Source organism: Oncorhynchus mykiss, chromosome 2 (genome assembly GCF_013265735.2).
Source record: "Oncorhynchus mykiss isolate Arlee chromosome 2, USDA_OmykA_1.1, whole genome shotgun sequence".
Lineage (NCBI taxonomy): Eukaryota > Metazoa > Chordata > Actinopteri > Salmoniformes > Salmonidae > Oncorhynchus > Oncorhynchus mykiss.
Genome location: NC_048566.1, coordinates 14,051,034 through 14,078,466, shown reverse-complemented (window position 1 = coordinate 14,078,466; position 27,433 = coordinate 14,051,034). Strand labels below are relative to the sequence as shown.

At 43.8% G+C, this 27,433-nt stretch overlaps 1 protein-coding gene across 2 annotated transcripts in view; it reads left to right on the top strand.

The window, feature by feature from the left end:
• The window catches only part of LOC110535427 (collagen alpha-6(VI) chain), a 34,461-nt gene that overhangs the window by 2,334 nt on the left and 4,694 nt on the right, over positions 1-27,433 (top strand). The window contains exons 2-35 of one of the 2 annotated variants that reach the window (XM_036961811.1): positions 10,552-10,653; positions 10,963-11,571; positions 11,656-12,243; positions 12,505-13,068; positions 13,190-13,807; positions 13,927-14,487; positions 14,641-15,198; positions 15,306-15,881; positions 15,997-16,569; positions 16,780-17,129; positions 17,253-17,331; positions 17,453-17,598; positions 18,224-18,316; positions 18,489-18,542; positions 18,718-18,789; positions 19,344-19,370; positions 19,571-19,669; positions 20,495-20,557; positions 20,859-20,924; positions 21,620-21,673; positions 21,785-21,820; positions 21,969-22,031; positions 22,164-22,226; positions 22,349-22,411; positions 23,058-23,120; positions 23,254-23,304; positions 23,701-23,736; positions 23,867-23,929; positions 25,193-25,255; positions 25,453-25,488; positions 25,591-25,627; positions 25,780-25,791; positions 26,103-26,596; positions 26,706-26,805. In XM_036961811.1, coding sequence (XP_036817706.1) covers positions 10,578-10,653; positions 10,963-11,571; positions 11,656-12,243; positions 12,505-13,068; positions 13,190-13,807; positions 13,927-14,487; positions 14,641-15,198; positions 15,306-15,881; positions 15,997-16,569; positions 16,780-17,129; positions 17,253-17,331; positions 17,453-17,598; positions 18,224-18,316; positions 18,489-18,542; positions 18,718-18,789; positions 19,344-19,370; positions 19,571-19,669; positions 20,495-20,557; positions 20,859-20,924; positions 21,620-21,673; positions 21,785-21,820; positions 21,969-22,031; positions 22,164-22,226; positions 22,349-22,411; positions 23,058-23,120; positions 23,254-23,304; positions 23,701-23,736; positions 23,867-23,929; positions 25,193-25,255; positions 25,453-25,488; positions 25,591-25,627; positions 25,780-25,791; positions 26,103-26,596; positions 26,706-26,805 — 7,006 coding nt within the window. In that variant the 5' untranslated portion in view covers positions 10,552-10,577. Of the gene's footprint in view, positions 1-10,525; positions 10,654-10,962; positions 11,572-11,655; positions 12,244-12,504; positions 13,069-13,189; positions 13,808-13,926; positions 14,488-14,640; positions 15,199-15,305; positions 15,882-15,996; positions 16,570-16,779; positions 17,130-17,252; positions 17,332-17,452; positions 17,599-18,223; positions 18,317-18,488; positions 18,543-18,717; positions 18,790-19,343; positions 19,371-19,570; positions 19,670-20,494; positions 20,558-20,858; positions 20,925-21,619; positions 21,674-21,784; positions 21,821-21,968; positions 22,032-22,163; positions 22,227-22,348; positions 22,412-23,057; positions 23,121-23,253; positions 23,305-23,700; positions 23,737-23,866; positions 23,930-25,192; positions 25,256-25,452; positions 25,489-25,590; positions 25,628-25,779; positions 25,792-26,102; positions 26,597-26,705; positions 26,806-27,433 lie in introns of both variants that reach the window. The other variant, XM_036961808.1, reaches the window with a different exon arrangement.

Genomic DNA, 27,433 nt, shown 5'->3' with positions numbered 1-27,433 from the left:
ACTAGCTGGTGGGAAACACTTCAGTAAAATCAATCTGAAACAGGCTTACCTGCAGCTACCGGTTGAAGAGAGTTCCAAACAGTACCTGACAATAAACACACACAAAGGTCTATACAGGTATAACCGCCTGGTTTTTGGCATTGCATCGGCCCCAGCCATTTGGCAATGAACTATTGACCACATTTTGCAAGGAATCCCAGGAACCCAATGTATCCTGGATGACATGATCATAACAGGACGCAATGACAAAGAGCACCTGGCTAACCTGGAAGAGGTCCTGAAAAGACTGAAAGAGTATGGTCTACAGGCAAACTTACAGAAGTGTGAGTTCTTCAAAGACAAGATTGTCTTCTGTGGACATGAAATTGACTGCAATGGATTGCACAAAACACAGGACAAAATCAAGGCAGTGGTACAGGCACCACGACCACAAAATATCACAGAAGTGAGATCTTTCACGGGACTGATCAATTACTACAGAAGATTCCTCCCAAACCTTTCAGCAGTACTCCAGCCTCTAAATCAGCTCCTGGAAAAGAATAGGACATGGCGGTGGACAGAGCAGTGTGAAAATGCATTTCTGGAGGCAAAACGGCTCATAACATCTGAACAGGTCCTGATGCATTACGACCCTGAAATGCCAGTGAAGTTGGCTTGTGATGCGTCGTCCCCTTATGGCTTAGGGGCCGTCCTTTCACACACACTGAAAGATGGGTCAGAGAGGCCAGTTGCATTCGCATCACGAACATTGAATGATGCATAGAAAAACTACTCACAAATCGACAAAGAAGCACTGGCACTAGTGTGGGGCGTCAAGAAATTCCACCCATACCTATATGGCAAGCGTTTCACACTGGTTACAGATCACCAGCCGTTGCTTTCTATTTTCAGTCCAAAGAAAGGCATTCCGGCAATGACAGCAGCCAGGTTACAGCGATATGCCCTGTTCCTTGCCAGTCATATGTATGACATTGAGTTTAAGCCGTCATCCCTCCACACAAATGCAGATGGATTATCCAGACTGCCGTGTACAAGAGAAAGACAAAGGAGGGTGGATGCAGTGGACATGTTCCATACCGCTCAGCTCGAGGCCCTACCGGTCACAAGCACAGTTATCAAACAGGAGACAAGGAAAGATGTGACCTTGTCAAAAGTGTACACTTACACCATGTCAGGATGTCCAGCTACTGGCAGAAAGGAGCTGACTCCGTATTTCCAGCGGAGAAACAAAATTACAACGTACCAAGGATGTTTGATGTGGGGAATGAGAGTCATGATACCCCAGAAATGCCAACATCAGGTTTTGCAGCAACTACATGAAGGTCATGTTGGAATTGTCAAAATGAAGCTGCTCGCAAGGAGCCACTTCTGGTGTCCAGGTCTGGACCAACAGATAGAAAATATGGCAAAGAACTGTAGCGGGTGTTTGGAAACCCTCCACATGCCTGCTCCTGTCCCAGTCCACCCATGGGAATGGCCCGCAGAGCCATGGCAGAGAATTCATGTGGACTACGCTGGTCCCTTTGAAAAGCACATGTTTCTGGTTATAGTTGATGCCCATTCCAAATGGCCAGAGGTGTTTTGCACTGACTCCTCCACCTCATCTCAGACGATAGTGTCTCAGAACGTTTGCACGCTTCGGTTTGCCACTGCAGCTGGTAAGTGACGCGCAAGCGTTTGTAAGTGACGAGTTTACAAGATTCATGTCAGTAAATGGAATCAAACACTCAACCTCAGCTCCGTACCACCCTGCCACCAATGGGCTGACAGAACGCTTTGTGCAAACCCTAAAGCAAGGACTCCGTGCAGCAAAACGAGACGAAGGGACTTTGCAAACAAAACTGGCCAAGTTCCTGGCCTTCTACCGAAACACCCCACATGCCACGACAAATGAAAGCCCAGCCGCACTGATGTTCGGGAGGCCTCTCCGCACACAGCTGGACATCATGAAGCCAAACAGGCGTAATGAAGTGCTGAACAAACAAGCCAAGATGCTCTCCGGTGGCCGGGAGCGGCATCTCCAAACAGGACAGGAGGTGATGGTGCGAGACACACAAACGGGACCCAGAACTTACCAGGTTCAAGTGAGCCCAGACATAATGTGGCAGCGTCACATTAACCAAATGCATTCCACGGAAAACAGCACAACAATCGAGAGGGAAAAGGCACAGAGAGATCCTGAGAGTGACACACAGGGAACTGTAGAGGATGGTGGGGCAGTAAAGAGACCCCAGGCTGAAAGAAGGGAACGTGTTGATGAAGGTGCTGCTATAGCAGAAGCTATAATGGAACAAGCACACACTGAGGATGTTCAAGAGCCTCCAGACAATCCGAGGCGCTACCCAGAACGAAGGCACTGTCCACCAGACAGACTAGACTTATAAACAAACAAACAAACACGAACTGTTCAAATTAAAAGATGCAGAATAACTACAAGTTCTGGGAAATGTTTCAGTTGCGGTTTGGTAAAAGTAACTCTGATTGTATAAGAGAAGGAATGTTATGTTCTGTTAATTACTGATGTCCCCTTTAAGGATGGAGCACCCTTGGTCATGCGCAGTGTTGTTCTATGTTATTCTGGTACTAACGCTTGAGTAAAAGTGAAGCTCCAGTTCAGTTGCTTGTCTTTCTTATTATATAAATAAGTACTAAGTGTTAAGCCACTACAGTGTCCATTGGATAGGCCTACCTGTCGTCGCAGTTTGCGTTCATTTAAGTTCAGCAAGTGAATAGTCTACTCTGAAATGTTAAACATTTAGGGCTACAAAGATAATACAGCTGCCTTGTTGATTATAGTTAGGCTATAGACAGCATGCGCAATTTGTATGTTCAACATGTTTGAAGAGTGTATTGACCAAATTAATTAGGTTCAAATTATTATGGAAAATATATCTCTTTGCCGTGGATAAACCGGATCAAAAATAAACAGTAGAATGGTATGTGTGCGTACGTGCATGTGCTTGAAATTAATTGTAAGAAATTCTTGTCCATTTGCCAAAATCATGTTCTGAGAACATTTGGATAACTTTCTCAAACATTCTGTGACAGTCTTTGTTCCCAAAATGGGTGTGTTGGTTGTAGATAAATGGTGTTCACTGGTAGTGGAGCCTCCTGCCAGCTGGATGCTGTAACAGTATTTCACAGACACTCCAGACTACTGCAGATCATGCTTATCATACTACCCACCATTAATCACCATGCTGTACAGTTGCATAATAGACCATTCCCCTGTTAAAGTATGTTTGTTCACTAATGAAGTTTGTCAATGGATGACACCTTATGATGCTGGGGTGTTAGTACCTTATGATGCTGGGATGTTAGTACCTTATGATGCTGGGATGTTAGTACCTTATGATGCTGGGATGTTAGCACCTTATGATGCTGGGATGTTAGCACCTTATGATGCTGGGATGTTAGCACCTTATGATGCTGGGATGTTAGCACCTTATGATGCTGGGATGTTAGTACCTTATGATGCTGGGATGTTAGCACCTTATGATGCTGGGATGTTAGTACCTTATGATGCTGGGATGTTAGCACCTTATGATGCTGGGATGTTAGCACCTTATGATGCTGGGATGTTAGCACCTTATGATGCTGGGATGTTAGCACCTTATGATGCTGGGGTGTTAGCACCTTATGATGCTGGGATGTTAGCACCTTATGATGCTGGAATGTTAGTACCTTATGATGCTGGGATGTTAGCACCTTATGATGCTGGGGTGTTAGCACCTTATGATGCTGGGGTGTTAGCACCATATGATGCTGGGATTCTTCGGATATCCCCATAGGGGAACCCTTTTTGGTTCTATGTAGAAACCTTTTGGGTTTTTAGGTGGAACCCTTTTTCCATGTAGCACCCTCTATGGAAAGGATTATTCATGGAACCAAAAAGGGTTCTTTAAAGGGTTCTCCTACACAGTAAATTTATCTGAGTAAATTGAATACAATTATACTCTACAAAATATATAATTTGGTCCCAGTCTAAATAGAGTAAAAATAACTCTTGTTGCAGAGTTACATTTTTAGAGCGGACTCTCCTTCACTGCAGCCGAGGTGAGTAAGACATTTAAACGTGTTAACCCTCGCAAGGCTGCAGGCCCAGACGGCATCCTCAGCCGCGCCCTCAGAGCATGCGCAGACCAGCTGGCCGGTGTGTTTACGGACATATTCAATCAATCCCTATACCAGTCTGCTGTTCCCACATGCTTCAAGAGGGCCACCATTGTTCCTGTTCCCAAGAAAGCTAAGGTAACTGAGCTAAACGACTACCGCCCCGTAGCATTCACTTCCGTCATCATGAAGTGCTTTGAGAGACTAGTCAAGGACCATATCACCTCCACCCTACCCGACACCCTAGACCCACTCCAATTTGCTTACCGCCCAAATAGGTCCACAGACGATGCCATCTCAACCACACTGCACACTGCCCTAACCCATCTGGACAAGAGGAATACCTATGAGAGAATGCTGTTCATCGACTACAGCTCGGCATTCAACACCATAGTACCCTCCAAGCTCGTCATCAAGCTCAAGACCCTGGGTCTCGACCCCGCCCTGTGCAACTGGGTACTGGACTTCCTGACGGGCCGCCCCCAGGTGGTGAGGGTAGGCAACAACATCTCCACCCCGCTGATCCTCAACACTGGGGCCCCACAAGGGTGCGTTCTGAGCCCTCTCCTGAACTCCCTGTTCACCCACGACTGCGTGGCCACGCACGCCTCCAACTCAATCATCAAGTTTGCGGACGACACAACAGTGGTAGGCTTGATTACCAACAACGACGAGACGGCCTACAGGGAGGAGGTGAGGGCCCTCGGAGTGTGGTGTCAGGAAAATAACCTCACACTCAACGTCAACAAAACTAAGGAGATGATTGTGGACTTCAGGAAACAGCAGAGGGAACACCCCCCTATCCACATCGATGGAACAGTAGTGGAGAGGGTAGCAAGTTTTAAGTTCCTCGGCATACACATCACAGACAAACTGAATTGGTCCACTCACACAGACAGCATCGTGAAGAAGGCGCAGCAGCGCCTCTTCAACCTCAGGAGGCTGAAGAAATTCGGTTTGTCACCAAAAGCACTCACAAACTTCTACAGATGCACAATCGAGAGCATCCTGGCGGGCTGTATCACCGCCTGGTACGGCAACTGCTCCGCCCACAACCGTAAGGCTCTCCAGAGGGTAGTGAGGTCTGCACAACGCATCACCGGGGGCAAACTACCTGCCCTCCAGGACACCTACACCACCAGATGTTACAGGAAGGCCATAAAGATCATCAAGGACATCAACCACCCGAGCCACTGCCTGTTCACCCCGCTATCATCCAGAAGGCGAGGTCAGTACAGGTGCATCAAAGCTGGGACCGAGAGACTGAAAAACAGCTTCTATCTCAAGGCCATCAGACTGTTAAACAGCCACCACTAACATTGAGGGGCTGCTGCCAACACACTGACACTGACACTAACTCAACTCCAGCCACTTTAATAATGGGAATTGATGGAAAATGATGTAAATATATCACTAGCCACTTTAAACAATGCTACCTTATATAATGTTACTTACCCTACATTATTCATCTCATATGCATACGTATATACTGTACTCTATATCATCGACTGCATCCTTATGTAATACATGTATCACTAGCCACTTTAACTATGCCACTTTGTTTACATACCTCATGTATATACTGTACTCGATACCATCTACTGTATCCTGCCTATGCTGCTCTGTACCATCACTCATTCATATATCCTTATGTACATATTCTTTATCCCCTTACACTGTGTATAAGACAGTAGTTTTGGAATTGTTAGTTAGATTACTTGTTGGTTATTACTGCATTGTTGGAACTAGAAGCACAAGCATTTCGCTACACTCGCATTAACATCTGCTAACCATGTGTATGTGACAAATAAAATTTGATTTGATTTGAGAGTTATTTCTACTCTATTCGGTGTTTATATTTAACTCTACAAACTGTAATTTACTCAATTTAGAGTAACATGGAAACAACTCTACTGCCAATTCACTCAAAATATGATTAAATATTATCAGTCAAGAGTATGCCAATCCAGTCAATCCATCAATCCAGTGTCATCGCCCACACTTCTGAGGTACATGCACACGCACACACACATGCATGTGCAATCGTGTGCAAACACACATAGACACACGCACACATTAATACAAACACGCACGAACACACACACACAAGCAATCAGGGCCCTTAGATGTTGTCGATGCACTGCACCTGGAACTGATTGGCTATCTATTTACAGAGCAGCAACCCAGAGAAATCTATTTCATCCAGATGCTTCATGTTTGGCCAACTGTGCTCTGAAGTCATTAAATGTTTGACCTTGATTTTACTGTATGACACAAATTGTCACAGTACCCTTTCCTCCACCTCCACATTGCCACAAACTATTTAAAAAATGTGATCTAATTTAGGCACTGATATGTAACCAGTGTGAAATAACTAGCTAGCTAGTTAGTGGTGCGCGCTAGTGGCATTTCAATCGGTGACAACACTCTCTGAGACCTTGAAGTAGTTGTTTCCCTTGCTCTGCAGTGGTCCAAGGTACTAATGTAAAGGCTTTTGTGGAGCGATAGGTAACGATGCTTCGTCTGAGGCAGTTGTTGATGTGTTCATAGGATCCCTATTTTTTAGCCCAGGTTGGGGTGAGGAGAGTGACAGGAGCAACACTGTTACACATGCATGAGCAGGGTTGGGTAGGTTACTTTCTAAATGTAATGCGTTAGTTACTAGTTACCTGTACAAAATTGTAATCAGTAATGTAACGTTTGGATTACTCAAACTCAGTAATGTAATCTGATTACATTTTGATTACACTTTTTGGTTACTTTCCCTTAAGCGGCATTAGAAGAAGCCAAAAATGTATGTTACCAATTGAACGACATCTATTGCAGGATAAATCAATGTTAAAGTTTACATAGCTGGCCATATATGGATGTTAAATTTGACTTTATGGGTTGGTTATGTAGGCTTCTTCTAACCCATCACTTTCTACTACATATAATAATACGATTACATTTTATTTTTACATTAAAAATCTATCACAATTCCAGTCATTCCAATAAATGTTATGCCCCTTGATCTTCAAGAATAGGACTTGGAAATATGAAAGTATAGATTAGCCAAATTGTTTTATCTGAGCATGACCCCAAAATGAAGGACTTATTAGCCAGCTCTACTCTGTTGTTTATGATTTTGTTGTCATGGAGGATTGATTGGGCTCATTGATTTGAGTTGAAAGATGAATTCTTCGCTCATGGAATGACATGCTTTGAGCACTACTGAAAAGTGCAATGTACATGGGAAAAATGAATGTCATATGCTGCACTTGCTATAGGCCTATTGTTTACCTTTTTGTTGGTGACACTTTAATATCTTGATAATATGCAGATGTTTAAATGGCAAATCCACAGATGAAACAATAACAAAACGGTTGCTGTTTTGCTCTGTTTTGATAAAAAGCTAATGTAACCACTCAGATTAATAGACAAAGATGATATCCATGATATCAAAATGACTGATCATCCATGATATGAGGCAGTGTTGGATTACATTTACAATGTTTACAAACAATGGAGTAAAACATTCTTATAGAGTTTTTTCCCCCCCCTTTTTCTCCCTAATTTCGTGGTATCCAATTGTTGTAGTAGCTACTATCTTGTCTCATCGCTACAACTCCTGTACGGGCTCGGGAGAGACGAAGGTTGAAAGTCATGCGTCCTCTGATACACAACCCAACCAGCCACACTGCTTCTTTAACACAGCGCGCATCCAACCAGGAAGCCAGCCGCACCAATGTGCCAGAGGAAACACTGTGTACCTGGCAACCTTGGTTAGCACGCACTGCGCCCGTCCCGCCACAGGAGTCGCTGGTGATGAGACAAGGACATCCCTACCGACCAAGCCCTCCCTAACCCGGACGACGCTAGGCCAATTGTGCGTCGCCCCACAGACCTCCCGGTCGCTGCCGGTTTACGACAGAGCCTGGGCGCAAACCCAGAGTCTCTGATGGCACAGCTGGCGCTGCAGTACAGTGCCCTTAACCACTGCGCCATATTTTGAGTTCTCATGGAGAGTGTCGTGTCTTTACTATCATTAAATTGAAGACTTATTGTTTTTATCAAAGATTCTCTGTAATTATTATTACACAATCAACTGATTAATCATGTAACTGTAATTAACTAGGAAGTCGGGGCACCAAGGAAATTATTCAGATTACAAAGTTATCATTTCCTAATATAACTTTTCAGATATTTTATATCTGATCAATTAGTCTTCGAATTAATTAATTAATTATTTTACCTCACGTTAGTCTCATTCCAAACGTCGTAAATTGTTGCCTATCTGCATGAACCCAGTCTTCACTATGAGTCATACATCAATTGTCTTAAATCATTTATTTATTAACTAACTAAACAATCACAGAAGTGCATAAACAAACAAGTAAATATGTTTACAAGAAATGATAGGGGGAATGTGTAAACCGGCATGGCGACTTGTTAGACGAAAGGGGAGTGGGGGTCAGCTGAGAAGTCACTACAGAGTGATAATTATAACAATTGAAATGCTAATCCTTTGCACATGAACGCTCACTCATTCGGGAACAATTGCAATCAATATATATATTTACGCTCAGTGTGTTGTCTTGATCACTGTTGAAAAGTTTGTTTATTTTGTAGGATTGTCCGTCTCTCTCTGTCGTGGTTAGAGTGGTTGGTTCAGAGTGACATTCATTCACGTTTCGGCGGTTGTCGTTCTTCACGTTCAATGATACCGAATTCCTAGCTGCAGACTAGTAATTAATATCAAAGACTTGTTCTTATTCTGTCGGTATCGATAGTCTTAAGAGTTTAACCACGTGGTATGGTTAAAAGATTCAGCAATCATCTGCAACCTTTGTCCTCTCGTGATTGAGAGAAAACATGGTCTGTTGAAAACTTCTCAAAGTTGGGGTTTTATTCGTGAGTTGCAGAAAAGGGCCTGTCCCAGGATGCCCGACCCGAACTGGGCTCATGGGCGGTCCTCTGATTTAGTAAAACTCAAAAGGGAATTGGAGTGTCCTTCATTAAACAGTCCAAAATCACATTACACAATTTTACAGTATCATCCTCACTCGTTCATCTTATACAACAATTAGATGTAAACCTCATATCTGAGGCTATTATATTAACAGTGTTATGGTAATGTGGCCGCACCGTCTCTCATGAGTTTTACAAACTTGTACCAAACGGACCAGTTCATAGCTGAATTCTTCACCGATCTTTTATACCTTCTCCGGAACATAAATGTTGTTCAGACCTCAAGTTCTGTGAGTTGGAAGAAATTCCTTTGTTCTGAAAATTCACTCTGTCACTATACTGTGGCCATGAGGAGATAATCTCTTCCAGGAATTTACGACCTCTCTGACCACAGCAGCCGAGTTGTAGGAGGCAGGGAGAGGGGGATGGGGCTTGCTGTACCCAAAGAGGGCAACGTCATGACAAGTGTGACAGTTGAATTAAGCTCATGAGGCACATATACATACAATTTATAAGTCTAAAAATGGATGTAGCAACTACAGATTGTCCCTTGTAAGTCTATTAAAAGTGTACAAGGTTGAGCATGTGTCCATTAGGCCTATGGATTTTTTTGGGATTAGCATGAATTAGATTGAGCAATAAAAGCCCCACCTTTATTCCATAGACTGGGATCCGCATTATGCAGATGTTGCAAGACCACATTTTTCACCGGCTGTCCACTGGTTTCAAAAACAATGATTGATAGGCAGCTTTAACTTCTTGAATTCAAACATTTATTGGGTTCAAATACACGTATAGATTTGGGAACAGCCATCCACAACAACAACAATCCATAAGGCGCAAATAGCTAAAAGAGAGAGCAGCAGTGTGATTCACATCAATGCGCTATGTAGATATCAATAATAAGTGATATCCGTATCGCCGTAGACTAGACCACTGCTGTCATCCTTACCGCCAAGCATTCAAGTTGGATAATCTTTTGAAGCCGACAGCAGTCGCACCATTAGAAGACATAGCTTTGACTGTAGACTACAGAAGCCCATTCCTGCTCTTTTTCCGCAATCCATCAAACACATATTGGTCTCTGATTTGTGGTCAGACTCGCTCAGGTAGAACAAACTTAAACTTGCTCCTTTTTTTCAATGCTGATTTGAATGTCATTGAAAAAAAACAGAAGTGTTAGATTTGTTTATTTCGCAGAAACATCCTTTCTGAATTTAAAAATAATCCTTGAAGTAATCATGTCGTTTTTCAGATGTATCTGTACATGTAATCCTACTCCCCAACCCTGAGCATGAGCATGAGTAGAGCAAAATAATCTGTTATCGTGTAAGAAACATTTATAAATGAAGGCCAGGATGTCACAGGATGCTATGTTTAAATTAGATCTAACCACATTTCAGTTGAATCTGTTGTCAACACAACTTGATCTGATAAACAGCAACTTTCTGTGTTCCAACAGTTGATCTGTCCATGTTTGTGTTCAAGGAGAGAGACTAGAGAAACGTTCCAACATGGAGGGGACACAGGGCCTCCTGGCCATCTTCACCATAGCAACATGTTTTCTGGTTAACGGAGCACAAAAAGCAGGTAAGCATGTTTGTCTCCTGACATCTGAATCATTCCAGAATGCAGACCACAGTCCAGAATGGCATAAACATAGAAGCATTGAAGAAATACCACACAAATGCAAAATTATGACCAACTCTTTGGGGCTTTAGACTGCTGAGCAGTTATAAGAAATGGGTTTTTATAAAAGCACAATAAAAATAATATTTGATTAATAGATTGATTTATTGATTAATTGCTTTCATTGCTCATCCAATGCACAAAAAACCTTGTGGTTTAGACACTTGTACGGAATTCCATAGGCTGACGATTGTTTTCTACCCCTCCCAGTCTGCAAGGAAGAGGCCGTGGCCGACATCGTCTTCCTGGTGGACGGTTCATGGAGCATCGGCTCAGAGAACTTCAAACAGATTCGCCAGTTCTTGTACACGCTGGTCAACAGCTTTGACGTGGCCCCCGACCAGGTGCGCATCGGTTTGGTCCAGTACAGCAACACACCACGCACCGAGTTCCTCCTCAACACCTTCCAGGACAAACAGGACATCCTGCAGTACATTAACAACCTGCGTTATATGGGTGGTGAAACCAACACGGGCCTGGGCCTGGACTTCCTACTGAACGAGCTCTTTGTTGACCGCGCAGGGAGCCGGGTGAATGAGAACGTGCCCCAGATCGGCGTGGTGATCACTGACGGTAAATCAATGGACAATGTGGGGCTGCATGCCCTTAAGCTGAAGAAGCAGGGCGTCACGCTGTACGCCATCGGGATCAAAGAAGCAGACGAAGATCAGCTGAAGGAGATTGCCACTACACCTCACAACCAGCACGTGTACAGCGTGTCGGACTTTGCTGCGCTGCAGGGGATCTCCCAGAGCCTCATCCAGGGGCTATGTACTACCGTAGATGAGGCAAAGAGATCAATATCCAAAGTGGTACAAGGTACTATAACAGTGTATTTATTGTTTCCATTTGAAAAATATTCTTTACAAAATAAATTATATTATTATTTTCCTTAATCTCCAGAGTGCCTCAACGCCACATTGGCTGACATTGTGTTCCTTGTGGATGGCTCTTCCAGCATCAGCAAAGACAACTTCCAGGAGGTTCGGAGGTTTCTCCACAGCTTCATCGAGGGGCTGGATATCGGAGCGGACAAGGTTCACATAGGACTGGCCCAGTTCAGTAATGAGATCCAGAAGCAATTCCATTTGGGGGAACATATGGACCAAAGGGCCCTACTGGAGCATGTGGACGGGCTTGTACAGCTCGAGGGAGGCACAGCCACCGGCAAAGCCATTACTGTCCTTCGGGAAGAGTTTTTCACCAAGGCCAACGGTAGCCGCGCTGATCAGAGGGTGCCTCAGATTGCTGTGGTGCTCACCGACGGGGCGTCTGCGGACAAGGTAACGCTGCCAGCCAAGGCGCTAAGGCAGCAAGGGGTCATTGTGTTTGCTATTGGAGTTGGAGCAGCCAACATCACCGAGCTGAAGGATATCGCTAACAGGCCCCATGATCATTTCGTGGTCAACATAGAACATTTCCAGGCCCTACAAACACTTTCTCAGGGTCTGTTGCAGACTGTCTGTGTTACCATGGAGAACCAGAGGATGGGTAAGGGACTTTTATAAGGAAACATACTGTATGTTGTAACAAATTGTGAATGTTGAACTTGCAAACTATGTAATCCAAGTGACTTGTTCTACCATGGGATACCATTCTAAGCAAAAGTATGCAACCTTGAGAAGCAGACATTGGTTACGGCCGCTTGTGCCAACATTAAAGTCAACATTCAAAGGACCATTTCTAAAAATGAAAATAAAATATGACATACATTCACACTGTTGTCATAGCAATTATTCTTTATTTTTTCAGCTCTAATCCCAAAGTTCTCTGATATCTTCTTCCTGGTGGACAGCAATATGATGCAGGCAGACTTCCAGCTGGTCAGAACCCTTCTGATGCGACTGGTCAACCAACTCAACCCGAGCACTAAAACGATGCGCCTGGGTCTGGCCCAGTTTGCCCAGGACACCAAGGTGGAGTTCTTACTGAACACCCACAACACCAAGGAAGAGTACTTGGCAGCTCTTAGGAAATTCAGGCTGCCGCTGCGTCCCAACAGGTCTCGTCACCTGGGCGATGCCCTGGAATACGCCCGTGCACACTTCTTCACCACAGCGTCTGGTGGCCGTAATGAACAAGGCTACCGGCAGTTTCTAGTCACGGTGACAGGGGGGGATTCGAAGGATAACGTGATGAAGGTGGCACGTACTATCAAATCTGAAGGGACAACCATTGTGTCTATCGGGTTGGGTGAATCTACACTTCCAGAGCTAAAGTTAATGGCCACTTCGCCATTCTTTTACCAGACTACATCCATCACCTCTGTGCTAAAGACTGTCTTTGAGACTGAAGAGGTGGTCACTGTGACTGACGGTAAGGGCATTTGTGGATTTTTGCTGAATTAAGTGAATATCTGATCTCTTGTGAAATAGTTGTTCATTATACACAAAGGATAACAGATTGCTGTTGACTAACAATTTCCTATCTATTGCAGATTGCAGTGAAGCTTCACTGGCTGACATTGTGTTTATAGTTGATGAGTCTTCGAGCAATAGTACTGCAAACTTCCAGCTGGTTCGTGGATTCATCCACAAGATAGTGGACGGCCTAGATATAGACTGCAACAGGGTGAGGGTGGGCATTGTCCTCTATAGCAACAAGGCCTCGGCCCAGGTCTACCTCAACTCCTTCAAAGAAAAAACAGATATCCTTCAGTTCATCAAGATCCTGCCCTACCGTCGCGGTCTCACATACACTGGCGAGGCCCTGGAGTATGCCAGGGAGAAGATGTTTATCAAGGAGAGGGGCAGCCGGAAAGAACAGGGGGTGCAGCAGGTGGCTATAGTCATCACCGGAAAGTCCCAGGACAACGTAACTTCTCATGCCGCTGCACTGCGCAGAGCTGGTGTCACTGTCTATGCAGTGGGGATCAAGGATGCTGACGAGAACGAGCTGAGACAGATCGCTTCAGATCCCCCTAACAAGCACGTATTGCATGTGGACAGCTATGCCAAGCTCAAGACCCTGGAGAAGAGCCTGAAGAGGAGCGTGTGCTACAACATCCTTAAAAAAGCAGTCAAAGACAACGCAAGGACATACACTGCCAAGCAAAGTGAGATCAAAATGACTGTAACAATGCTTCTTGTTGTTTAAATTGTAGAAGAATGTTGATACAGATATAATGTGATCTCCGAGATGACACTAGTGCTTTCTTTTCTCTTTTGATTCTAGGCTGTTTGCAGACAGATGAAGCAGACATGTTCTTCCTGATCGACCACTCAGGGAGTATTAAATATCCAGACTTTGCTGACATGAAGACATTTATTAACAAATTCATAAACACATTCCACATCGGACCGCATCATATCCGCGTGGGTGTGGTAAAGTTCTCTGATACACCAGCTCTTGAGTTTGATTTGACAACCTACCCTGACAAACCTTCAGTGGAGAAAGCAGTGGATGGTATCATCCAACTTGGAGGCGGGACAAAGACCGGATTAGCGCTGAACTCTATGGGTCCCCACTTTGATCGGGCTAAGGCCACCCGTAGTAACAAAGTTCGCGAGTACCTCATTGTCATCACAGACAGAGAGTCTGAAGACAACGTGAAGGATCAAGCAGCAAAGCTGAGGGCGCAGGGCGTCACCATATATGCCATTGGGGTGAAGCTAGCTAATGATACACAGCTGCTGGAGATTGCTGGCAGCCAAGAGAAGAAGTTCTTTGTCAACAACTTTGACGCTCTGAAACCAATAAAAAATGACATCATCACAGATATCTGCTCCCCTGATAGTAAGGGCATCTCTATTGTTTTTAAGTGTTACATCTTATTTATTTTCTGATTTCAGTAAAAATATGAAACACCTTGTCTCTTGCCAGGGATTGATTATGAGCACACATTGAGTTATAACAACAGCTAAATTAATATTTGTTCTCTATTCATAGTATGCAAGGACATGAAGGGGGACGTCCTCTTCTTGATCGACAGCTCAGGTAGCATTAACAACCCAGACTTCCAGAAGATGAAGGTCTTCATGCAATCCATCATCAACAAATCTGACATAGGCCTGGATAAAGTGCACGTGGGCATCATACAGTTCAGCACCAGCCAACAGGTGATCTTCCCTCTCAACAAGCATAACGATAAGGAAGACATGTTGCAGGATTTACAAACGATGCAACAGATAGGCGGGGGCACACACACCGGCAAAGCCCTGTCCTACACCTCACAGTTCTTTGACCCACCGAAAGGAGGGCGCACTAACGTGAAGCAGTTCCTGATTGTTGTAACCGATGGTGAGGCGCAGGATGAGGTAATGTCTCCAGCCAAGAAACTTCAAGACAAGGGTGTGATCATCTACGCTATTGGGGTGGTCAATGCCAACAATACACAGTTACTGGAGATCAGTGGCGCACAGGAGAGGGTCTACTCCGAGAGGGACTTTGATGCACTCAAGGCTTTGGATAGCCAACTGGCATTGGCAATCTGTGATCCGGAGAGAGGTGAGTGTCACTTGGTTCAAGAAACATTACTTAAAAGCAACAATGAGTTCACATTTCTTAGATTTTGACATTGATATTTTCCTCTATCTCTTCTTCTCTTCCACCAGAGTGTGTGACGACGGAGATCGCAGACATAATTTTCTTGGTGGACGGCTCCACCAGCATCAGCTCAGATAATTTTGACATAATGAAAAACTTCATGATGTCCGTGGTCAATGAAACCTCTGTTGGGGAGAAGCAGACCCGCTATGGTCTGATTGTCTTTTCAGACAACCCAGAGTCTAAATTCACACTCAACGAATACAAATCTAAGCGAGACGTCAATAGTGCCATCACAAAGCTTAGAGAGCCCAGTGGAGACACCAACACTGGAAAGGCACTCAAGTATTCCTTGGGTTATTTTGGTGCACAGTACGGTGGGCGAAAGGCCCTAAATGTTCCCCAGTGGTTGATGGTGATCACAGATGGTGAGGCTACTGACCACAATAGCCTAGCTGGGCCAGCCAAGGAGCTACGGGACAATGGGATCATAGTCTATAGCATCGGAGTGGTTGGAGCAAATAAGCAAGCGCTTGAGCTCATGGCAGGGGACACGAATAAGGTTTTCTTTGTGGATGACTTCCATAAACTAAATACATTGCAGAAAAATATTTCCTTTGAATTCTGCCAAACCAGCAAACCAGGTAAGACAGAATCCAACTGTAAAAACATCTAAGCTGAAAGTACAAAGCCTTGTAGCATAAGCATTTTGAAATTAGATGGTTCAACATGATCTGACGTCTTCTCTTCTCCTCTTAGTCTGTGAAAAAACGCAGGGGGATCTGGTCCTGTTGATTGACAGCTCAGAGAGCATCAGCACCACCGACTTCACTATCATGAAAAAGTTTGCCACAGACCTTGTTTCCAGCTTCAACATTGCAGAGCAGTCCTTCCGGGTGGGAGTCGCCCAGTTCAGCAGTGATCCTAAAAAGGAGTTCTTCTTGAATGAATATTACACAGAAGCAGAGGTGAACATCCAGATAAACAATACGATGCAGATTCCGTACACAACGAACATCGGAAAGGCCCTGCGCTACATCCGTACAGAGTACTTCCAACCAGCTAGAGGGAGCCGTATCAATGCCAAGGTCTCTCAGAACCTGGTTGTGATCACTGACGGACGTTCAGATGATAATGTTGTTGATGCAGCAGAGAAGCTCAAGGCCATGAACATTGAGGTGTTTGCCATCGGTATCGGGAAAGACCACAAACCTGTTGAGCTTGGGCAAATCACTCTCAACCCGGAAAGGGTCTTCTCTGTGCAGGACTTTGCCAGCCTGGACAAGATCAAGAAGAAGGTGGTGGATACTATATGCTCCTCCACTCCAGCGGGTGAGTAAACCGTATGCACGTTTTATTTCCTCTGTCTCTCCTGACTCAATGTAAAATCCTCGTCAAAGAATGCTTGTTAGTGTTTGAAAAACAGGCTATTTTACATTGTCTCATATTATCCTTGAGTAAACCTAACACATAAAGCTTTTGGACTTGTTAAAGGGGTTCATTTGGATGATAAGTAATAATGAGTGTGTCTGTGTCCAATAGGCTGCACCATAGACATCGCCATGGGGTTCGATATTACACGCAGGGCCAACGCCCAGGGGCTCTTCGATGGCCAAGCCCAGCTACAGGCCTTCCTGCCACAGATCATCCGCTATGTGTCCAACCTGAAGGGCCTGTGCTGCGTGGCGGGAGATGGTTCCATTGAGACTAACATTGGCTTCCGCGTGGTGGAGCAGGATGGAAAGGTTCTCTACGACTACAACTTCGAGAAGTACGACGAGAAAATTGTGGAGAAGGTTATGGCCCTGCAGACCTCCCAGACAACATACTTCAACTCCTTCCTCCTGCGCTCCTTTAGTGATAAGTTCCAGAAATCTAATGCTGGCGTGAAGGTGGGCCCAAACATTATGTCTCCTGTGTGGTTGATCCCAGACTCCAAAAATGTTAATTTCATAACATATTTTGTTGGTTATTTCACATTGTAATTACAATGTCACAACTACTCTGTCCTTTAGGTGCTGGTGATCTTCTCAGACGGACTCGATGATGACGTGGTGAAACTGGAGCAGGAGTCGGAACTTCTCCGCACTAAAGGTTAAAGAACCAGGGGAAACTCACCGAAACGGACAAATTTAAGAACATTCATGAGACAAAAATTAACATTCAAATCGGTTATACTTTTATCTCTGTCTTCCATGTCACATTTCCGGAAAAGGTATCAACGCCCTGCTTACAGTCGCCCTAGAAGGGGTCCAAAATGCCAACCTTTTTCAGATGGTGGAGTTTGGGCGAGGATTTGGCTACAAGCAGCCGCTCAACATTGGCATGCACAATTTGGGAAACACCCTGTTGACACAAATAGTAAGTGGTTCATCATTTTGTGACAACAGGATCAGAACAACCCTTTTAGTTGTATCTCCCTGTGTTGTAGTAATACTGTATGTCACTTAGACTGGCTAAGACTCTTTGGGCTGACATGTAAGTCCTTTATGTCTCTATCTACAGTAATTCCATTTCCAGTCATATTCCCAGCTGTAGGGATAGAGAAGTATTTCTGATATGCGTATTTTGGGTCATACAGTACAATGACAGTACAATGACAAATGTTTCTGCTTTTTTAAACAGAAACATTGTTGAAGGATGTCAGAAATGACAGAAAGGAATTGTCAGTCAGGTTGGAAGCATCAAAACTAGAACTCTGAGGTCATGGGAAATGGGATATAGTACACCATGAAATAGAGTCGTCACTTGCTAGAAATGTACTTAGCAACAGGAGCCACTGGAGACAAGAAAAACAGAGCAGTGACGTGATTGGTTGTTTTTAGATTGGCTTTTGAGATGAGTGCCTCCAAAGGTGTCTCCAATTATGAGGGTATGTCAACAAATGACATATTGGATTTAATAACACATGGTCTCATTCTCTCTCTTTCTATCCCACTCTCTCCTTCTCTCCCTCTTTCTTCCCCCTCTCCCTTTCTCTCTCCAGGACACAGTGGCTGAGAGGGAGTGCTGCAATGTGATGTGTAAGTGCACCGGACATGAGGGTATCCGTGGCAACAGAGGACGCCCAGGGACAAAGGTGAGGCCCTCTGAGCCTTCTTTATAAAATTATACAGTGTTTAAGATGTGACGTGACACAGTAATTTAACACTGTTAAAATACTGTAAAGAAGATGTGGGCCTATGTACTTCATCAGTCCTCCCTTTGCCAGTTTCAGTTTCCTCATTTGTTTTTTGTTTCTCATCTTACAGAGTCAGCCAGGACTGAAAGGACACCCTGGCTTCCCTGGCGAGGAGGGGGGAATTGTAAGTGTGTATTTTCAGGGAGGGAAGAATAATTCTCAGTGTGGTATTCAGACATCTGACAAATCAAAACATATGAATCGTGGATGGTGGGCAAGGTCTACAAGTCAGTTTAATAACCTGTGACCTTTGACCTTAAAACCAATGACCCTTGTCCTCGCTCTCTGATTTGCCACAGGGCGAGAGAGGTCCACCAGGTCCCACTGGCCCACAGGGACTACAGGGCTGTTCTGGGAGGAGAGGCCTCAAGGTGAGCAGATGGACTACTGACTAACCAAAAATCTATGTTTATAGACCGTCTGGTCTGGAATGTTTCCCATTAGATGTCTTCCCGACATCTGCTTTTAGATCACCTTTTACCATGACCCTGGGGCAGTTACCTGTCCAAAATAATCCCATCTAATCTGACCTCTGAACCATGACCCTGGGGCAGTTACCTGTCCAAAATAATCCCATTTAATCTGACCTCTGAATCGTGACCCTGGGGCAGTTACCTGTCCAAAATAATCCCATCTAATCTGACCTCTGAATCATGACGCGCTGGAGTTACCTGTCTAAAATAATCCCATCTAATCTGATCTCTGAACCATGACGCGCTGGAGTTACCGGTCTAAAATAATCCCATCTGATCTCTGAACCATGATGCGCTGGAGTTACCAGTCTAAAATAATCCCATCTGATCTCTGAACCATGATGCGCTGGAGTTACCGGTCTAAAATAATCCCATCTGATCTCTGAACCATGATGCGCTGGAGTTACCAGTCCAAAATAATCCCATCTAATCTGATCTCTGTTTTTTTACAGGGCTCAAGAGCCTACAGAGGGGACAGGGTAAGTGAATGAAGCTGTTGATACCACGTTCACACAGCTAAATGTAGTGTACAGTAGAAACCTTTCTATGTGCAGTATACTAGGTATTTTGTCTTAACCGATGGAAAACCAGGTTTACCATGGTGCTTTCTTTTTTTAATTGTGTGGACGTCTGCTGTTGTTGAGTGTGTTGTGAATCAGTGTGCACATTACCATGGCAGGGTGATGATGGAGACCATGGCCTTGATGGGGTTGACGGTGAACAGGGTCTGATTGGAACAGCTGGAGCTGCAGGAGAGAGAGGAAACCCAGGAAGACCAGTAAACACATTTTCTCATATTCTACATATATTTCGCCAATATACTACTCCTAGGTCACTGATATACTACTGCTATGTCATTAATATACTACTCCTAGGTCACTGATATACTACTGCTATGTCATTAATACGCTACTCCTGTCACCAGTATACTACTCCTATGTCACCAATATACTACTTCCATGTCATCAGTATAGTACTCCTATGTCACCAGTATAGTACTCCTATGTCATTAATATCGTTCTCCTATGTCACCAATATACTACTCCTATGTCACCAATATACTACTCCTACATCACCAGTATACTACTCCTATGTCACCAATATACTACTTCCATGTCATCAGTATAGTACTCCTATGTCACCAATATACTACTCCTATGTCACCAATATGCTTTTCCTATGTCACCAATATGCTACTTCCATGTCACCAGTATAGTACTCCTATGTCACCAATATGCTACTTCCATGTCACCAATATGCTACTTCCATGTCACCAATATGCTACTTCCATGTCACCAATATGCTACTTCCATGTCACCAATATGCTACTTCCATGTCACCAATATGCTACTTCCATGTCACCAGTATACTACTCCTATGTCACCAGTATACTGCTCTTATGTCACTAATTTCATCCTCCTATGTCAACAATATACTACTTCCATGTCACCAGTATAGTACTCCTATGTCACCAGTTTACTTCTCCTATATCACTAATGTCATTTTCCTGTCACCAATATACTTCTCCTATGTCCCCAATATCCTACTCTTACTAGATTCTCTTCTCTAATGTCTAACCTATTGATGGTGGGTTCTCTTGCAGGGCAACAGCGGCCTCATAGGAGAGCCAGGAGTGAAGGGGCAGCGTGGACTTAGAGGTGACCCTGTAAGTCACATAAACTATGGACGCCATTTAACAGTGCAAATGATTTACGATGGTTCAAGGACCAGTATCTGCTGGTTTTAGGTTTTCCTTTCAATTAAGATCTAGATAACCAGAGGAGGGCAGTTCCTCACTAATTAGTGACCTTAATTCATCAATCAGGTACAAGGGAGGAGCAAAAACCCACAGAGACTCGGAACGAGTTTGGAATGAGTTTGACAGTTGTAGTTTAGACTGTAACAAATGCTGTGTTTCTATATCTTATTTTCTAACTGCTACTAAAAGTTAGTCTCTGGTCTTTTAGGGAGACTCTGGAGTGGACAGCATTGTCGCGGGTCCCAAAGGAGGAAGGGGAAACCCAGGACTACCGGTATGTAGCTTGTAGTTGGCCACTGTCAATGTACTGATCTAAGAATCAGAATCGCTTATTCACCAAGTTCATTTGCAAGTACCAGATCATTTGGAGACTTTTATCTCCCTCACCAACTTCAAACATCTGCTATCTGAGCAGCTAACCGATCGCTGCAGCTGTACATAGTCTATTGGTAAATAGCCCAACCATTTTCACCTACCTCATCCCCATACTGTTTTTATTTATTTATTTTTCTGCTCTTTTGCACACCAATATCTCTATCTCTACCTTTACATAACCATCTGATCATTTATCACTCCAGTGTTAATCTGCATAATTGTAATTATTTGCCTACCTTCTCATGCCTTTTGCACACAATGTATATATAGACTCCCCTTTTTTCTACTGTGTTATTGACTTGTTAATTGTTTACTCCATGTGTAACTCTGTGTTGTCTGTTCACACTGCTATGCCTTATCTTGGCCAGGTCGCAGTTGCAAATGAGAACTTGTTCTCAACTAGCCTACCTGGTTAAATAAAGGTGAAATAAAAAAAATAAAAAAAAAATAATTTTGACTGGCTCTTTCTAGTGAGTAAAGCAGGATTCCCTTACCGTCCTGGAGGGTGACAACACTGCTGTTATTCTCATCCTCTCTCTCCCTCAAAAACATTAAAAAACACCTTTTTTCTCGTCTCCCTTTCCACACCGACAGGGAGACCCAGGAGAGGAGGGCAGTCGAGCAGAAAGTGGAATCGTCGGAAACCCAGTGAGCGAAGTTTCATTTCTGCTAAGCTGTCCTTGTCCTGTTATACTGATGTTGTCTCACCTTTTTGGTCAATTGTCAAGTGATGATTATGTCCTGTGTCCTGCTTTGTAGGGTCCTCAAGGAAGAAGAGGTCTCCCTGGTCCAAATGTACAGTAGGCAGCATTATCAACAAAGCTACTTCATGAATAACAGTCCCTAGGATTACTATCTATATTTACTGTATGTACCCATTACTGTGTTCTTTGTGTGTGTATGTGTGTTTTGTGTGTATGTTTGCCTGCGTGTGTGTGTCTAGGGAACACCAGGGGATCCAGGAGTTGTAGGCCTCCAAGGAATTCCTGGCCCTTCTGGACCACAGGTAAGTAATATATACCCATTCCCCTCATCCACAACTCCACAGTAATGCTACTACTGATGCACTTCTGTTGCATTTGGAACAGTCCCCCCAATACCTACTGTTGCTGAACATGTTTCTCTCCTGTGTGCACAGGGTATAAGAGGAGACTTGGGCCAGCCCGGACCCAGGGGCCTGCAGGGTTTACCTGGACCTCAGGTCACTTTTCTTACCTTTCTACTTCCATCCCATCTGACCACATTGAGGATGCCTGATGCATAAATCCTACTGTTATGTGATGTTGACATGTAATGATGGCGTATGAATGGCTTTTCCCTCAGGGCACACCTGGAACTATGGGTGGCAAAGGTTCAACAGGAAGACGAGGGATGAATGGACAGAAGGTGCATTGCCTTTGTTAGCAATTTATGTTATTCTTGAATAACACAAACTACAAAGCAAATCAGGGGGAGAAAAATAGTTTTATTTGAGAAGGATAAATCAAGATGTTATGCTGGGAGGTAGATGTTCAGATGTTCAGTCTCCCCTGTCCTCAGCTTTTCCCCACTGAACAAAGGAACAAGATGCCATTTAATAACCCCCATCCTAGTTTAGGGTTGACCAATCAGAAGTCCTTGCAGTACAACTTAGCCAATGGCCAAATAAATAGTATCCTGCCCCAGACTCCATGTATAGAACGTAGCACACGTCACTCTGAGTTCAGGAGTGACATTCGACAGATTCTAAACAGATGTTGAACTGAAACCCAATTCCCTATTGACCATTAGGACTTTTAGTACGCTCGTCCTCTCAAACCCTCAAACTCTGCATTGTGTATCTTCTAAATATTCCATTACCTTTGACCTACAGTTATGTAATACATTACAATACAAAACATTGGCCGTCTTGGTAGGACAATTTGTTACCAGGCCTGCAGAGCAACAGAAACATATTACATATAGACACATAAAAAGTATACATTAAAACATGTCTGTAAAATAATGTTTTATAGCCCTTCTTCCAACCCAATACTGTGTGGTTTCCTCACAGGGCCAACCTGGGGACCTCGGGGTCAACGGAGCCCTTGGAACACTTGGGCCAAGAGGGATGCCGGTAAGGTGTTGCCTTGTCATTACACACTTCACCTGCAGGTAGACATGCACATGCTGTACACACACTGCAAGACTGTATGTGTTTGTAAGGTCATGTAAGAATGGGACATGATGGTGTGTTTTCTTTAATACAGGGTCTTGATGGCAGTGACGGCCATGGGCCTCCCGGACCCCAGGGAATGAAGGTAAGGTACACTTACTCAGTACTCAGATCAACAGCTGCTGTCCATAGACATCCTAGCAGTTGATGAGGTTTTCCCCTTTGGAAAATATTGTTCATGTACTTAGTAGATCATAAAATAAAATTTCTCTTTTCATCTAAATGATGGTCGACTGACCGAAAGCTCAGCTAAATGAAATAAATGTGCATCTGACTGGAAGTGTTCAGAGACTTTTTCCTACTTCTCTAGTGTCGTTTTATTCCTCCAGCACCTTCACTAATCAGATCTGGTTGTGTGCTAGATTCTGCCTATTATCTTTTCATTCAAATTAAAGGATTTTAATATACAGTAGATTTGTATTCCAGACATGTTTGATGGACACTAATAAATGATTCCTTGTGTTTTGTGATTACTTTAAAGGGAGAGCCTGGTTTCCATGGTTACCCTGGATTACAGGTCAGTTATTGATATAAAATCTCCCCTTTCAGAATGGATAAGAGAACAAGGCTGGAATCCAATCATGGCACATTGCATTCTGAAGCTCACAAAAAGTAAACAATCCCCTTTTCCTGTTTGTCATCTTCAGGGTGAAAGTGGTGATTTTGGAGTCAAAGGAGGTCCAGGCCCCAAAGGAAACCGAGGCAGAGGGGTGAGACTCACACACACTATCGCTAGAAGACCCCAGAGTGTCCTGTTGCACATGCATTGCTGTAATTGTTAAGTCAATACCGCTACATTTTTAGTGCCCAGAACGGTCACACTTTATTTGGATAATCCCAGTGTACAAAACATTGACGTCTGCTTTTTCCGTGACATAGACTGACCAGGTGAATCCAGGCGAAAGCTATGATCCCATATTGATGTCACTTGTTAAATCCACTTAAATCAGTTAAAATGAAGGGGAGGAGACAGGTTGAAGAAGGATTTTTAAGCCTCGAGACATGGATTGTGCATGTGTGCCATTCAGAGGGTGAATGGGCAAGACAAAAGATGTAATTGCCTTTGGACAGGGTATGGTAGTATGTGCTAGGCGCACCGGTTTGTGTCAAGAACTGCAATGCTGCTGGGTTTTTCAAGCTCAACAGTTTTCTGGGTGTATCAAGAATGGTTCACTTCCCAAAGGACATCCAGCCTACTTGACACAACTGAGGTAAGCATTGGAGTCAGTCAGTATGGGCCAGCATCCCTGTGGAACGCTTTGGAGACATTGTACTGTCCATGCCCCAACGAATGGAGGCTGTTCTGAGGGCGAAAGGGGGTGCAACTCAATAGTAGCAAGCTGTCCTTAATGTTTTGTTCACTCAGTGTAGATGCTCTACAGATGGTCATACTATTAACAAACTATCTGTTGATAAGCAACTGCTTGTTAAGGTTACAGTTAGGGATAGGGTTAGGTTTTGATTTAGGGTTAGTTTTAGAATAAGGGTTAGGGTAAGGGTTAGTTTTAGAATAAGGGTTAGGGTTAGTTTTAGAATAAGGGTAAGGGTTAGTTTTAGAATAAGGGTAAGGGTTAGTTTTAGAATAAGGGTAAGGGCTAGTTTTAGAATAAGGGTAAGGGCTAGGGTTAGTTTTAGAATAAGGGCTAGGGTTAGTTTTAGAATAAGGGTAAGGGTTAGTTTTAGAATAAGGGTAAGGGCTAGGGTTAGTGGATAGTTAGTTGATATGTTGTTGACAGTTATTGAACATCTACAAACTATCTTCGTGGGACTAAAGTGTCACCCTCCAGAACTGTATATACTCACACATAGAGTCTCTATGCTTGAGTCAAAGAGTGTCTAACACCACTGCTTATATTCTCAGGTGTTGTACTTCAAACATTGTGACATTTGCTTGTGCCACAGGTACTAATATGTGTTGACATGTATACAATCTTCTGTTAAAATGGCCATATGTTACGATGTGATTGAACCAGGGGAACTCGGGCAGATCCGGTGAGTCAGGAGATCCCGGATCCATTGGACCACCGGGACACACTGTTAGTATTTCATTTGCGTTTTTGGATCTTTTAAAGGAACTTTACAAATCTCATGTATTAGTTGTTTTATTATTGTTATTTGTTTCAAGTGAATAATAATAGTAGTTGTAGTTTTGGTTGTATTGTAAGATATAAGTATTGGTAAGATATTCACTGTTTCCATGTGGATTTCTGACTAATTCTCTATTTCTATCTAGGGCTCTAGAGGCAGACCAGGAGAGAGAGCCATGTCTGTATGTGTATTCTGTCTGATTTTTGTTCCAATTTAACGCTAAAACATTTTATGTAGAGAATCTTGAGAGCTATTTAACATGTTATTTTATTTGTCTCCCTAGGAATGCCAGCTGACCACCTATATCCGTGATAACTGTGGTAAGCTCTTGGTATTCCTACTCTATATTTTTTGTAAAAAAAGATCTGCTGTGTCAATTGCTTTATTGCTGGTAAGGTCATGTTTTCATAAGCAAAGATGAATTCATTCCTAATTTTGTCTCTAAACTATGATATTTTTCTCCCCCAAACAGCATGCTCTCAAGGTATGTCTCCATTAACCATTCATCGTCCAAATAAATGTATGTACTTGACTGAAGATTCTGGTGTAATCAAACCAGAACTCTTGGCAAAGTGATGTTATGAATGGGTGTCATTTAAAAATACCATTGCCCCCCTCACCCCCTCTCTCCCTCTCCCCATCTCTCTCTCTCTGTACCTCTCCCTCTCTCTCCCTCTCTCTGTACCTCTCTCCCTCTCTCTGTACCTCTCTCCCTTCCTCTATCCTCTCTCTCTGTCCCTCTCTCCCTTCCTCTCCCCTTGTCTCTCTCTGTCCCTCTCTCACTCTATCCCCCAGGCCAGGCAGCGTGCCCAGCCTACCCCACAGAGCTGGTCTTTGCTCTGGATATGTCACAGGATGTGGAGCCTGCCACGTTTGAGAGGATGCGCTCCGCTCTCCTCTCCATATTGGATGACGTTGCCATCGCCGAGAGCAACTGCCCGACGGGTGCACGTGTTGCCGTGGTATCCTATAGTGCCAACACCAAGTACCTGATCCGATTCCAGGACTACCAACGCAAGCCGGAGTTGTTGGAGGCCATCCAAAACATTGCACTGGAACGAACGTCCAACCAGCGCCATCTTGGGGAGGCCATGCGCTTTGTGGGGCGCCATGTCTTCAAGCGAACCCGTAAAGCGTTGACGATGAGGAAGGTGGCAGTGTTCTTCACCAACGGGCCCTCTGTGGACAGCGCTGCCATCGTCACGGCCGCCATGGAGTTCAAGGCCTTGAACATCGCTCCTGCTGTCATCGCACTGAGGAACTCCCCCGATGTTCAACGGGCTTTTGAGGTACAATTGCTAACAGATGCTTTCTGGTTATGGGATAGTGAACAGGGCAGCGGAAAGGCTGGTGAATTGAAATGCAGCCCATGTATGTTTTTGTTTTGTTGTGGCGCAGGCTGATGACACGGGCAGCTTCATCCTTGTTCGGCTGGTGGATAGGTCACAGGACCAAAATGCTGTGCTGACAAGAATCAAAAATTGCGTCATCTGCTACGGTAAGCACACAGGGACAAAATAAAATATAGTCTTATTTGGTATCAATGTATGTCTTAGTTTTTATGGTTAATTCTGCTGTAGAACCAATATTCCCCTTGGGCATAAATAATTATCTACTACTACTACACTATTACTGAAGCTACTGTACTACTACTACTACTACTACTACTACTACTACACTACTAATGATGCTACTGTACTACACTACTACACTACTAATGATGCTACTGTACTACTACTACTACATTACTACTACTACTACTGATGTTACTGTACTATACTACAACTACTACTACTAATACACTACTACTGATGCTACTGTACTACTACTAATACTACTACTACTACTACTACTACTACTACTGATTCTATTGTACTACTACAGTACTGCTACTGTACTGCTACTGATGCTACTGTACTACTACTACTACTACTGATTCTACTGTACTACTACAGTACTACTACTGATTATACTGTACTACTACTGATGCTACTGTACTACTACTAATACTACTACTACTAATACTGATGCTACTGTACTACTACTAATACTACTACTACTACTATTACTGATGCTACTGTACTACTACTAATACTACTACTGATGCTACTGTACTACTACAGTAC